General features: G+C 34.1%; 1 protein-coding gene across 1 annotated transcript; it reads left to right on the top strand.

Annotated features, from left to right (window-relative positions):
* The first annotated feature begins 3,588 nt into the window (after positions 1-3,588).
* On the top strand, positions 3,589-7,053 carry LOC125809976 (uncharacterized). The gene is made up of 4 exons (XM_049489502.1): positions 3,589-4,187; positions 5,205-5,755; positions 5,917-6,527; positions 6,613-7,053. The coding sequence occupies exons 1-4, from the start codon at positions 3,589-3,591 to the stop codon at positions 7,051-7,053; spliced, it is 2,202 nt and encodes a 733-aa protein (XP_049345459.1).
* Positions 7,054-15,333: the final 8,280 nt, after the last annotated feature.

The raw sequence follows: 15,333 nt of genomic DNA on the forward strand, positions 1-15,333 counted from the left end.
AGTCGTCTTCTTGAACTTCCTACTGAAGTCAACCGGTTAAGATTCAAAGTCTCCAAAATACGAAAACTTGTACAAAATCCAAATAAACGATCTGGTGACCGAATAGTCAGTCCCGACAAGTAATGACTTGTGGTTGCTACAGGAAAACTCTAAATGTTGAAAAGATCAGAAAACAATGACACTAACATGGTGGGTCATTACAACCTAATGTCGAGGATCCGTGATAGGTTGTGGATGAAGATACAAGCTTTGAAATTGCATATTGCTCCAATATTCCGAATAAGTAATTTGTTCCAACTTACGATTATTCCATTCTAAAGTTTTATCCATTTTTAATTAAAAAAATAAAAGATTTTCTTCTTATTCATCTATTTTGTGTTCTTGATCATAGCACGTATTTCATCCATGGCAATTTTTCTTTTCTCTTTTTTAAGGTAGGAAAACATCCATCAAGATATATTATAAATTTTAAAAATATAATAATACTATGATATTTTTGTCACTAATTAAGTTTGCAGATAAAAATTCCTCGACGAGATTCCTTTACTTCCTTGATGAGTTTCCAAACTTCAACATTACACCCCACCCATTTCTTGATGGCCCTAAACCTCAGCTAGTTCAGATACTACCCGAGACTAGCCTAGCAAAAAAAAAATCAAGTCACTTTCAAAAATTTTTCTAGCACAAATTATTTCACTATTGGATTAATAATAACAATCGGGTCAAATCGATAGAGGTGGTGGTGATGGTTGCATCCGAATTGGTAATGGAGAGTACCATTTCTGGTGGGAGTGTAAGAAAACTTAGAACTCTGTGAGGAGATAAAACCTTTTGGTACCATAAAAAGGTTTGATATGTAGAAGAGAACAATGATTTTAGTCATGAACAATGTGTTCCTTTTATAACACAAATACAACACTGAAATACTAATCCAATGATACATCGTGATCTGATAAGATACAATGCAACTAAAATACAGAACCTATTGGAAGTCCTAATGGAAAAAAAATACAAGAATACGGAAAACATATAGCTAGAAAATAGGAAATAGTAGTGAAATCCTAAACTAAAGGATAAATATTATTATCCATTAATATATATGCCCAACAATTTTAGGTGTAGACACACACGTCTTATATGGCATATACAAATCAGTTAGAGTGTTGCTGTTGTTGATACCAATTTTGACAGACCTATAAACCATTTTCGGATTTCTATTCGATTAAATATATATTTAAAACTTATTTCTTTTATTATATGCGTAAATTTATAATTAGTTTTATCCAATTAACTATATACTTTGGTATTTATAATGAGGTGTATTTCTTTTATAAGAAAAGTTATGATTATCATTTATTTATTTCTTTTATTTAATATATGTAATATTTTATTATAAATACTAATATATTTTTTCCTTCAAATTATTGAAGTCCTATCCATTTTTATCCAATTTTATTTAATTCTAACTATGTTTATCAATAAGGACCCAATATTTATCCCAAACCCCAACTTTTAATCATAGATATCCATCTCATCTTGATCAACGGTCGAGATTAAATCCTCTACCGTTTCCTATTTATTCACCCAAAACCTAAATCACTATTCATCTTTCTCCTCAATTGAAGACGACCGCCCCACACCATCACTATCCTCTCCCTAGCCGTTACTCTACTATGAAACCACCGTGAAGAGCCGCCCACCTCTAGTGAAACCACAATACCTCCCTTCTCCTCCTTTCCCTCAGCTATGAACCACCGGAGACTAGCCACCAAAAAACCACCACTCTCTTATTCCCCCTCCTTTTTTTCTGGTGAAACAATAACTACCTTCGCCTCCACTCATCAATCGACAACCACCAACAATAAATATTCACTGTCCAAAATTTCAGAAATACTATCATGAAAACACCGTTATAGATCTGTGAGTGACACCCAAAACCTCATCTTCTTCACCATAAATCAGCCTAAAAAAATGCAACCATGGGAACACCATAATGAAACCACCATTCTGGCAAGGTCGAAAAGTTAAAATTCTGATTCTAAGTCCTTTTTAGTTGATGATTTTTAGAGGTGTTGATGTAAGTTTCTTGACCTAAATGTACATTTCTTTTGTTGCTATTAAATTCATCTTGTCTTCTAATTTGGTGGATGTTTCAATTAGGGGTGAAAAAATCAAACCTAGCCCGCTCAATCCATTTAAGTTTGGGTGGGTTATCAACTCGTCTATTTATTATCTCAATCTATTAAAATTTGGGTTGATATGTAACACAAATTTACTCATGAGAAATTTTGTCAATTTACTTTAATTTTTTTTTCCTAATTTGATATTTTATATATAGCCATAATACAGAAAAATAATAATTTTATTAGGTACAGAAAACTTTAGAAAGAACAGATGAAACACTTAAACTTAGTAAAAATTGAGTTTGGTTGAGTCTTGACCTGTTCTATAACCCATTACTTGACCCAAGTAAATTTGGGTTGGGTCTTGACCCGTTTGTTTTCTTGACCCATTTTGACCCGGCCAAATTTGACCAAATCCACCCAATTGTCATCCCTAGTTTTAATAAATTTAATCTTATATATGTGATAGCATGCCTTAGATTTATTTTTATTATCTTAGTTTATTTTCCTATTCATTAATATTATTGGGTTCATCGAATTTAAGGAGTTCTATTGGAAATGTTTAAGAATATTAACTATTAACGCTATAAGGGATCATAGATTAACAATATTGAAATTTGAAGTTCACCTAAAATCTTGTCACTATAATGCTTACTAGTTTTAGTTTATTAAGTATTGTTTTACATGAATTCATAACTATGTGATAGTTAGCTAGTTATTATTAATTGTCTATATGGTTTGCAATTTCTCTTTTTGTTCCATTAGTTGAAGCTAGAATAATTAGGCCGTATAGGCATAAATTTTGATAAAATTTAAGGCCCACTTAATTTAATCGAGAGAAAAAATGAGATGAGATACAAATTTATTTCGAATCTTTTGATCTACTTAGTTTGATGTGTTTACACATTTTTAACTCTTTTTCTTATTATGTGCTTACTTTGATTAAGAGTCTTTATTACTTTATTGTTTAACTACTTAAATCTTAAGAACATACATACACTCACCTCTTTGAATATTATTATATGTACATCATAATGGAATGACGTTGCTTGAAGTTCAACCACAATAAATGGAGATGTAAACGCTCGAAGCAAAACTTAAGTGGAATCGTCACCCTAGTGGAGGCCATGTACATTTGGTAAATGATGAAAAATGGACAGGCTATAGTTTGCTTCAAATAGGTACATTTGGAAAAGGGAAAAAAACATAAGTAGACACTTTTATGTAAATAATTACATATATATGGCAGTATTCAGTGAATAACATTTATGACAATTAAATATTTACTTCCTTAGCCGTTTTGCATTCTCAAAAGATCGTGTTAAATAAAATAGAGATTTAAGGCAGCATGAACTGTTCAGTACCTTTTTTTTAAGGTATAAGTAACCGTCTTTCATAAGAACTATACTACATTAGTTGTATCTTCCTTCTACTACAAAACCAAGCAAATTAAACGACTATTGACATGGAAGAAGAAATTGCAATTTTGGTTCAACACGATGGTAAATGGGATAGTGAACACAATTACAACAATTTCATAGTTGATGGTATGACACTAAAAGTGAGTTCGAATTTGGATACCATCCTTGATGAAATGACGAAGATACTTGGGGTTTATGCTTCAACAGATACAATTGAAATTAAATATTCTGTGAAGCAAAATTATACTCCAATGAAGATATACAATGATAGGAGTTTGAGATGGTATTTGGATTTGAAAAGAAAAAGTTCCTTCACAGATTTTCCATTGTGTATAACATTGAAGGAAAAAAACTGTGACGGAATTTTGTCATTTTCTAATCCTATCAGTTCAAGTTCTAATTCTACCCATGATATGCAACTGGTAGAACGTGTTGAACTCACTCAAACACTTATTTCAATAAACAACAATTACTCGCGTGATGAAATGGAAATTGACGAAGATGGTATAATCAACAACAGAGTTCATAAAGACATCAAAAAAGGTCAGTTGTATATGAACAAGGAGATACTCCAAGATGTTTTAAATCGCATTGCCATCAAGGAAAATTTTCAGTTCAAAGTTAAGCGTTCAAGTACGACAAGGTAATAAATGAACTTCAACAAATAGTAAAAATTATTTTATAAGTTAGTATAAAATTCATGTTAGTACTTGTTGTTCTGGTAGCTGACTGCTATACATTATATTCTAGTATATAATACTTGGTATATAGTATGTTCTAGTATATAATACTTGGCATAAAATATATTATAGTATATAATACTTGGTATAAAGTATATTCTACTACGTTTTGCTTGTTAAAGAGTTTATTTCAATATATAATACGTGGTATAATATTCAAGTATAAAATACTTGGTATATAGTATATTTGAATTCAAATAACGGATGGTATAAATGCGGTGAAGTACATAATCAAGTAACTTATACATTAAAAGTCCTTGCAATTCAGTATTTTTACGTATCTCTAGTATTCAATATTGACCAGTTACCAAGGCGTCACTATATAATTCCCGTCTCCATTAATAATGTCCTCTTTGGAGTCTCTATGTTGCGTTTGATCACCAATTGGCTTCGCAGCCTCTGTTTATGTGTATACCTCGTTGGTAATTTATTGTGTACATGTTATGTTGGTGTGACCAAAGCATCTACATCCACATAGATAGGAAGTATCCGTTAATGAAACATGGTCCCTTTTGCAGTACTCTTTGCATATTTCCTTCTTTCAGTAATAGAACCATATAATAGCCATATCCCAGATTGTTCCACCAGCATGACTTTGGTTTTATTTGTGGTCTCCTTACTGAGATCTTCATCTTTTCAATTATAATCCACATCCATGGAGTTAATGCCGGGGAGATCAGTTGAGAGTAATAGGTTGGCGATGTTAGAAGACATTTTATTTGTTTCGTAGATAGAAACCTATAATCATGTAATAAATAGGAAGAATTCATGGTAAAATCTCAAAAACGTCCTATCATGTATGTAGCATATATAATATATTTTTACAAGTACTAAACTTCAGAATTCTTGATCATAATGATCCTTGGAATATTATTCTATAATATGTTACAATCACGATATGATGTCAATCAACTTTGCAGGTATTATCTTGTTTGTGTTGATGATCAGTGTTCATGGTATTTTAAGTCTTCCAGCCTTAATAATTCAAATATATTCAAGGTGAGAAAATTTTACAATGTTCACACATATGGAAATGAATCAAGATTTTTTTCACAACGTCATGCTACTTCAAAGTTTGTTGGAGGCTTGTTAACAAGAAATGTTGACAATCCTAAGACAATATATACTCCAGCCGATATACAACGTGACATTAGAAATCAATATGGTGTTGATTTGAACTACATGAAGGCATGGAGGGCAAAAGAAAAGGCACTAGAGATATTAAGAGGTAAACCTAGAGATTCATATGGAAAGTTGCCTAGCTACTTGTACATGGTGAAGCATACAAATCCTGGATCTGTTACAAGATTGGAAAAGACAGACGATGGACATTTTTTATACGCATATGTAGCTCTTTACGCCTCAATTAAAGGATGGGAGTATTGCATGCCTATTGTTGTTGTTGATGGTAGTTTCTTAAAAGCAGCCTACAGGGGAACCATTTTGACAGCTTGGACACAGGATGCGGCAGGTTAGTTTAAATTGAATATCTATTGGTTATTAAATGAGTTTAGGATAATTTTTTCCTGAATCTTACCTACATATTCACATTATACATAGTCTATTATTAGAAATAGTTAAACATGATTTTAAAGCCTAATTCATTATATATGTATTTTATCAATGATTCAGGTAAAATACTTCCATTAGCTTTTGCAGTAGTCGATTCAGAGAATGATGTATCGTGGAAATGGTTTTTCGAAAGGATACGAGAGACCTATGGCATAAGAGAAGGTATGTGTATCGTATCTGATAGGCATGAAAGCATTCTGAACGCCACTTCTGAAGTGTATCCAGGGGTGCCTCATTGTGTATGCTTATACCATCTTTGGGGCAATATTAAGAAAAATTTCAGGAAGCACCATAAGGTCCTGAGAAAAATATTTTTTGCAATGGCTAATGCATACACAACAGAGGAATTCGATCATTACATGGCTGAGACCTATAGCATTGACAATAGGGTGAAAGAATACTTATTCGAAATTGGATATCACAGATGGTCGGTTGCACACTCCAATGTCAATAGATTCATGGTGATGACTTCAAATATTGCAGAATCTGTTAATGCAGCTGATAAAGAGGCCAGAGATCTTCTTATATATGATTTGTTGGATTACTTGATGAAGATGATTGGTCGTTGGAACAATACAAACAGGAATGAAGCAATTGCAACCGGCACAACACTAAGCACAAAATATGAAAACCTAATGAGGGAGAAAATGAAGGAATCACAGGGAATGATGGTATGTGATTTGTTTGTGATATCTCATTTTTTATCGTTGTATAAACTTTGATCTTCTACCTCTAAAAATAATTATTGTAATGTAGGTTGTCCCGTCAACGGAATATTTGCATACAGTTTATGATGGAGGTAAACGGCATGTAGTCAATATGCGTGAAAGAATATGCACATGTAGGCAATTTCAAATGGATGTAATGCTGTGTAAGCATGCTTTGGCTATCGTGAGAAAATACTACATGAGTGAATATGAATATTGTTCTGTATACTACAAGAAAGATAACCTACTAAACACATATGAAGTTCCAGTGTATCCTATTTCTGACGAGAGTATATGGAAAATTCCTCCAAATGTCGCAGTAAATATTGTCCTACCGCCCAAGGGAAAAATCAAACCTGGCAGGCCACAAAAGATAAGATACAAAAATGGTGGTGAATCAAGAACAAAGAAGTCAAGAATTACATGCGGAGTGTGTGGACAACAAGGTCATAATAGGCAGACATGCCGAAACATTCCACAGACAGCATAGTTTTTCATATTTAATTCTTAAATTTTAGCTCTGCCTTCTTCTTATAGAACATAGTTGGCTAGTATTTATGTTTATTTGACTCTAGTTTTTTATAATTAATGTGTCGATTCTCATGTTTGAAGGTTTTTTCCTGTTTTTATTTCAATTGTTGTATGTTAAACTTATATCATATATATATATCAGATGTCATTTCGAATGTAGTTGTCAAAAAACTTGCAAATTGAAATGAAATAATGTATTTTCTTCTTATGATTTCGCATTGAAGAAGACGATCTGGCTTAATGAGCATGAGAAATTGGTATAGCACTACCTTGAGAAGGTTATGTCTTCTGGGTGCCTGTTATTGTGGTACTGTTGGAAGTTATTGAACTTCCAGACAAAGGACAATGTAAATGGAGCAACAGAAACCTAGTTGTCTTTCTCAGCTTTTGTTGTAGCACCATCACAGTTTGATCGGTTTCAATTCAGAAGCAGGGTTTTAGCAGAGGTAATTCCTGATGATGTGCCTTTTGTGGTTGTTGCAATGGTATCTTTTTGTCGATGTCAGAATAGATATTCTTGAATCTCCTATGTTAGAAGTTTCCCTGGATCTTGAATATTGCAGTTATTGATGCATCAGCAAGTATCCTGTTTTTCAGTGTCAATACTCCGCGTTATACTAGCTGTGAACCTGAAACAAGGGGATTAAATACCCTAGGATAGGCACCAATCCTCAAGTCACTAATGTGCTTACTAGAATGGAACTGAGCTAGTGGAGATATATACCTTGGCGCTAAATGCAAGTATTTATGGTTGGAGACATTATGACATGTTATGAATACCATGGCGCTAATAGCATGGTAGATGTTCGTCCCATTGGCACCATTGAGGCTTGAAGTGCACCCTACATGGTGGCCATCCGGTACCTGTGTCAAGTTTGGCAGCCACCGACTGATTAATTGAGCCAGACTGAGAACTCTGTGCTCCGGATCTGCTATTGGATTTGGTATATTGAGAAAATGATTGGCAGGCCATGTTCATGTACATATGGACAACACTCTTGTGATAATTTCAAATAAGAGAAGTAGGGGTGGCTACATAGATACGTAATTATCAAAGCCGAACGATATTGTTGCAAACCTTGAAAAGTACGGTTCAAAACTTTAAAGGAACAAAAATCAAGGTAGCTTATTCCCATATGTGTAAGATAACAACAAACAGAGGACCTATAATGATATATGAACATAGGGATAAGTTTGTTGGAGGTTTGAACTCCTTTACCTAATTAATTAGTTTGGGTCGATGATCGTTATACCTATCTAGTAATTACGACACTCCTACAATTAAGATACTCCAGCAGAAGACATCATAAGTACCAAATAAGCATTGCACCAGATCCTACAGCCTAGGAATAATATTACAAACTTATCAAATAAGAAATCAAAAATTGTTAAATAAAGACAATCAGATGACTTTAAGGCATGAAAAACTCTTAATACCAAATTAGAATAAAAGGAACACTTCATCATAAGAATATGACAAAATAAAAATAGTATATCGGTTCATCACTTAACTAAAATAAACAAAGAAATATACTAGTTCAAGTTAACCCATAATACCAACTAACTATGAAAGATCAGTGACTCAAACATTCACAATGGACAAGCCTTAATACTATTCCTCTTAATTTCATAAGATATAAGCTAATTATAATAACGCTTCATGCAATCCATTTTTTTAATTATTCCCGACGATTTAGATTCATTGGTAATATGTTTCTCTAGTTTCATCTTGCCATAATTCCACAGCAACGAGCCAAACTTGATACGTTGTGTATTGACATCAAATTCATTGTCAAACACATTTCTACCACATATAAATCTTGCCGCAAACAGTGCAACATAAATGCCACGATCCCTGTAATAAAGAAAAATCAAATAACATCAAAGGCTAAAAATTTAAAAGAGTTTACTCATGTATACTTTAGTGATTTTAGAAATAAAGGGCACTTACGCAGCTTGTTGTAACGGCAAATCTTCAATCATCACTACATTGAAAGGATCAACCAATGCCTTATTCTTATACGGCCCATCATTTAATTGAATATCAGTCCTTTTCTCAAAAAAATTCAAAATCAAGAGGAAGAGTGGGATAATAAATCTATAAGCATCAACAGAACTGCGAATATTGGCTCAGAAAGCAGCATCACCCATCGAATCATACACATATATCGATCTATCTTTAAAAGATAATCTTGCCATCACCCATTGTTCATCAACACAAAGAGGAAACAATATATGATCAACAGTATGCCACGGCCTATTAGAAAACACAAATTCACCAAGTATGTACTTGGCAATATCATGTTCAGGCTTCACCACGTCGCTATCTCCATTATTTTCAATGAATTTCTTATAAAGAGCTTTTATCTTGAGATCAAATAGATAATCAGTTGTGGTGAACTTAACTGGAACATCATCGTGCATTCCTTTCTTTCTCAGATAATAAAGGATAACATCCAAATGCTGCATATAATTCCAAATATTACTATATAGTTTATAACCAAATAATCAATCACATTAAGCCCTCATTTTTCGAAACTAATTATACACAATATTTCATATTTACATACCGAACTTTCCAAAGATTGACCACTGAACGCAAACTTGTAGAACCAATCTTTCTTGCTGATAATCGTCTTTCCAAATTCAAACGGAGGATTGAGAGTATTGTCTTTTTTAATATAAGGATACTTCCTATAATTATAAGTTTGTATATTAGAAATATGTTATAATTAACAACACAAAAAACTATAAAAATAATAGAATACTAACTTGTTGCGTGGTCTGTGACCTTCATTCATCCATTCTCTAAATTCACCCATCTCTTTTAAACAATCAACATCCATATTAAAACTTCCAAAAGGGTGAACCCCTATTACAATACTCTTGGAAGAGGCTCCTCCACTCATATTGTCACCTGATCCATAACTATTCAGATATGGAGATTGGTGAAATGAGTCGGGACGCCTATTTCGTGTGAGATGTCCTGTCACAATATGTTCTACCTATGGATAACAAGACTTATCAATCTGTTTACATGCCACTCGACATGTAAATGGATGAATCTGAGACTCCGGGACATCAATATAATCTAACGATAAAAGTTCTGGATCTAACTCCCTAGTTTCAACTTGCCTAACTAAAAATGTATAACAAAAAAAATTAATATAATTTCACAAATGGTTAGTTGTTGCCTATTCTAAGAACATATATCAAGGATACAATATAAAACTGAATTTCTTTTATAGATATATATTTTTACTTGTATATTATACCTAGAATAATATATCTTATTGGTATAAAGATCCCATTACATTCAATGAATACTGCTTATGTACCTAGAATAAGCTACTATTAATAACATTGCTTATACTTGGAATAAGATTTAACATACCAATTTTGACATCATTGTTGGAATCTTCGTTGATGGTTTGAATATTGTCTAAGTGAAGAGTAACATGTTGGTCACAATTGATATTATTTTCATAATATTCTTCGTCACAATCAACATTCACGTCTCTGCCTCTAAATTCTTCATACTGATATTAGTTAAAAATACATAAGACATACAATACACATAGGCATAAACATATTCTGATCTAAAAAAATTAGATACTAATTGAATACCTTAGAATCATTATTTCTATCAAATTTCTGGCTTAGAACTTCAATTGCGTTGAAATTTTTTGAATCAGATTCCATCATGAGCTTCTTTAAACTATGAACTTTCTGTTTTAGCTAATCAACAAAGAACATAATCAAAATGCTTTTCACGAATATAGTATATTAACACCTAAAAAGAAGGAAAATTCACATACTACTTGAAAGTCTTCCCTTAACTCCTTTTGTCCATCAAATATGCGTCGTATCTCATCAATCAAGTTCATATTATTCATAGGAGGTACAGATTTAGGTTTTCTGCTCGCTTTGCTTGAGACAGGAGGTGGTGTAGTAAAGTCGTCATCAACTAATTGACTTGCAACTTCGGCCCCATTTGATTCATCATTCACCACAACATCACCAACTAAATCATTCAAGTTCATCGCAGACTTCTCAAACAGAGTTGCAGAAATATTCCTCACCTTCAACTACATATTACGTAATTTAACAACAATACAAATTAAGCATATAATTATTCATAGTTGTTGTTCATAAAGTATAAGAAAAAATCACCTTTGTGGAAGATAGCATCTCTGAAACCTTGGTTGCATTTGGGCTAGATAACTGTCACGCCCCGAGCCTACACCCTGGGTGGGACCGGCACTCGGAGACCATCGCTGGCCCCAAGCGAACCCTTGGCCTGGCTTTCTTAACTCAGCGGAAACTTAACTCGACAAAATAACTTCATGCAAAGAAAAATCATAAGACAACTTAACTGATACAAATCTGGCCATAAAAGTGCCTCGGATCTCAAAATAGAGTATTTACATATATACATAGATAAGAGACTCAAAACTAGCTGACTGACGGTCTGTGTATGAAGCCTCTAAAATACTGAGATGGATGTTGGGACAGACCCCGCAACATCCTAATAAGACAAAACTAAGAACACAAAATAATTGAGTCCTCCGGAATGCAAGGAGGCTCACCACTGACTCTGGAGTGCTCAGCTGGATCAACGACGTGCAGGATGCTGATCCGGGGTACCTGAATTTGCATCATCAAACGATGCAGGCCAACTGGCATCAGTACATGGAATGTACGAGTATGCGAGCGGAAAGGCCAAACCACAACTTAAGCTTGAAAGGAAATACAAGAGAACACTTACCTCGGCTCTGTACGACTCATGACTAACTGAACTCAGTATTTAAGGCAATAAGACGCATGCAATATAAAAAGCTTGTAAAACAGTATAAGCAACTTAGCTTGTTAATGATAAACCAATAACAACTCAACTTTACTTATATAGAAGTAAAATAACTTATGTGGGAGGTTCTTTAACCGACAACCACCACTATGAGCCCTAGTGATGATACAACGCTTTACCTCGCGTTGCCCAAGGACCATCCTATACCTTGCCGTGATATAGGAAGCTAACTTTACTTAGTGGATCCACTAGCTTAACTTTCGTGATCATCTAAAAAGTATGATCCGAGAAATCCCATGTTGGCGCATGGTTCTTATGGAGAGTTGAGTAAATCAGAACTCGTGTCCCCAATTCGGTGCTCAATACTACTCCCAAAAATACTTTGGCTCATAATTGTCTTTAAACACATTTTTCTTTAGTTGAGATAATTACTCAAATGTACGACATTTATAAACTCCTTTGGGAATACTTAGTTCCCTAATAGCCCTTTAAAAAAAAGGAACTCAACTTTAACCTCATGACTTAACTTGAAACTGAGACTCTTACTCGACTTGAAACTCTATACTCTTTTACTTGACTTCTAACTTCACTTGACTTGGAACTATCTTCCCTTGAATCGGAATTATGAATTCAAGGTGTTCGATCACATGTTATGGAGGGATTCTTAAATGCTTAGACGTACTTTGGAGTGTCGGAAACAACGATACAACATAGATATAATACTTAAGAACATGCATGAGAAAGTGAGAAAAGAATGGGGGAAACTTGGCTGAGACTGCAGATTTCTGGTGACACAGATGGCATCTACGGACGCCATCGACGGACCGTAGATGGACTTACGGTCCGTCCTGCAGGTCCGTGGATCGCGTCAGAGACTTCCCCAGAAATCAGTTAACAAAATGACTAAGTGTTGACCTACGGTCCTGACTTACGATCCGTAGGTCAGGTTACGGACCGTAGGTCGTGCCCGTAGATCAATGCCCCAAAGACCCAACTTCTGTCCCGATTGACGGTTGACCAGTACAGACCGTCGATCGATCTACGGTCCGTAGGTCACGTCCGTAGATGGGGATCGACAACCAAAACTTGATGAGAATTGATGGTGAATCCACTTCAAAAGGGTCATAACTCTTAGAATCATAATTCCCTCAACATACAATAAATTTCAACTTAAATACACAACCCAATCATGTCTCACAACCAACAATAATTTCCACAACACGACTAACACATCAACAACAACTAACAACTTCAACAACAAATTCCAATCTTTTCTCAAATCATAGAATAAGCTTGGTGTGTGTGGGGGAAAGGATCAACCCACACAAAACTCACATACCTTGATAGGGATCACCCCCGATGAAAATCCACAATGATCTTGTTGATCTCCTCTTTCTTCTCTTCTTTTTCTTCTCCTTTTTCTCTCCTTCACTCTCAAGAACCCTAACTTTTTCTCTTTCAAAAATGGGACAAAAAGGTCCAAAGATCAGCCTAATACAACAATATGAGCTCAAAAGAAATGATTTGTGAAAAGACCAAAATGCCCTTAAATTTCCGGACGGATTTCCCTTCCAACTGCCCAACTTCTAAAGGGCATAACTCCCTCATACAAACTCGGAATCGAGCAAACTTGGTGGCGTTGGAAAGGTCATTCCACGAGCTTCGCAACCATAACTGGAACTACTCCTAAATCATCCTGATCTAGGAGTTACGACTACTCAAAGTTGGCCAAAAACTTACTGATTTCCACACTTAGCCAAATTTCCAGATTTTAAATTTTTCCAAAAATGACTACTTTCCAATTTCAAGCTTCTTCAAAGCCACTTCAAATTGTCGGATGTTACAATAACACTTTCCAACTTAGAATTCGTGGGATCCTTTTTCCAATCATAATAGCAAATTGTTCATTTGATTGCGCACAACACTCATAAAACCAATCTTGAAATGCCAAAGGAAAGCCATACAATTTACTAAATTTCTTTCCAATCTTTCCTCTTAAAACATTTTTGAAGGATGCAAAGGTCTCATGAAATACTAATTTTCCCCACGGATAAGTTTCATAATCACCGGACTCGACCACTTCAAAATGCCAGTTGGGTACTTTATTTTCAGGGAGGTCACACAACAAAACGTGTTAATAAAATGAAGTATGGAAATTTTGACAGCATCTTGATCACTTGTCCAACGTTTACCTTCAAAAAAATCAGCTATTGTTTGAACAGTAATCTTTTTAATGCCAACAAAACAACGATCAATCAAGTTATTTTTTTCCCATGAATTACAATTTTTGTGCGCCACTCCATTACATTTTAGTCCTGTCATAATGGAAAATTCACCTAACCCAAAATGTATCAACGAACCATTCACTAGTAGCCAAAACTCATCAGTTTTTTCTTGAACAACCTCCATCATCAGTAAGAAATGTATCAATTGTGTTTAAAGAATCACTGGAGGCAATTTGAGAAAAAATCCAAAACAAGTGTCACTAAATATTTGCAACTGACTCTTGGTCAACTTCTCTTCAAACGATTTGACGAAATCTAAATTAGTAGCGCCAAGCTTAGGTTTTTTATGTTTGTCAACTTCAAAATAAAATTCCCAATTCTGCAACACAATACAAAGTTGAAAATTTTAAAACTAACAGTGACAATAGTATAGAAGTTATATGGCTGCAATTAATAAGCTCTTATGGAATATATGCACATACATGTATAAGTTATGCATTAAGACAATTCACTCCTATTAAAGTAACATCCACTTGTTGGTGGATATTTCTAAACAATTCTCGAAGTTTAATAATAAATTCTTAAAACTACTACGTACTTTCCTAAGTTCTCACGTTAGCAATATTATTTAAAGTAGTTAGGTTGAATCAAAAAGTCTCATGAAAACAATACCTTCAATTTAGATTTATGTGGTGCAACTTCAATAAATTTTCTCCTTTTGACGTTGACACTCCGACCTTGATCTTTAGGATCAAGTGCAATATATTTCCCCTTTTTGATCTCTTCTAACTTTCTCCTTCTCAGGTACTCCTTTGACCTCTCCTCCGTCTGACGATCAACACCACTATGATCAATTGTTGATAATGGCAAAACACAAACACTTTGAATGTTACAACAATTTGAATCAGACACAGGTGTTGGAGACAATAAATGAAAGTTTGGCTCTCCAGCAGGTGTTACCATCTCAACAAATTCATCGTGTGGTTCCATTTCAGATGATGAATCTTCCTTCACCATTTTACAAACTGCTGTGTATAAAAATAAACAATATACATCAATTAAGATGAAGTTTACCAGAAAAAATGCATAAAAAGAATTGAAAAACTCAATAATATTATAATACTCATACCTGAACTATGTGAAAACGTAAAAAAATTTGAGATTAAATATGAAGAGATGAAGCGATGAACACTTTCGATAACTACCC

The sequence above is a fragment of the Solanum verrucosum genome, unplaced genomic scaffold (assembly GCF_900185275.1).
Source record: "Solanum verrucosum unplaced genomic scaffold, falcon-dt-bn FXZP01000257.1, whole genome shotgun sequence".
Taxonomy (NCBI): domain Eukaryota; kingdom Viridiplantae; phylum Streptophyta; class Magnoliopsida; order Solanales; family Solanaceae; genus Solanum; species Solanum verrucosum.

Coding starts and splice junctions, on each gene's coding strand:
- LOC125809976 (XM_049489502.1), top strand. CDS start 3,589: ATGGAAGAAGAAATTGCAATTTTGGTTCAACACGATGGTAAATGGGAT. Junction 4,188..5,204: donor AAGCGTTCAAGTACGACAAG/GTAATAAATGAA, acceptor TCAACTTTGCAG/GTATTATCTTGTTTGTGTTG. Junction 6,528..6,612: donor AGGAATCACAGGGAATGATG/GTATGTGATTTG, acceptor ATTGTAATGTAG/GTTGTCCCGTCAACGGAATA.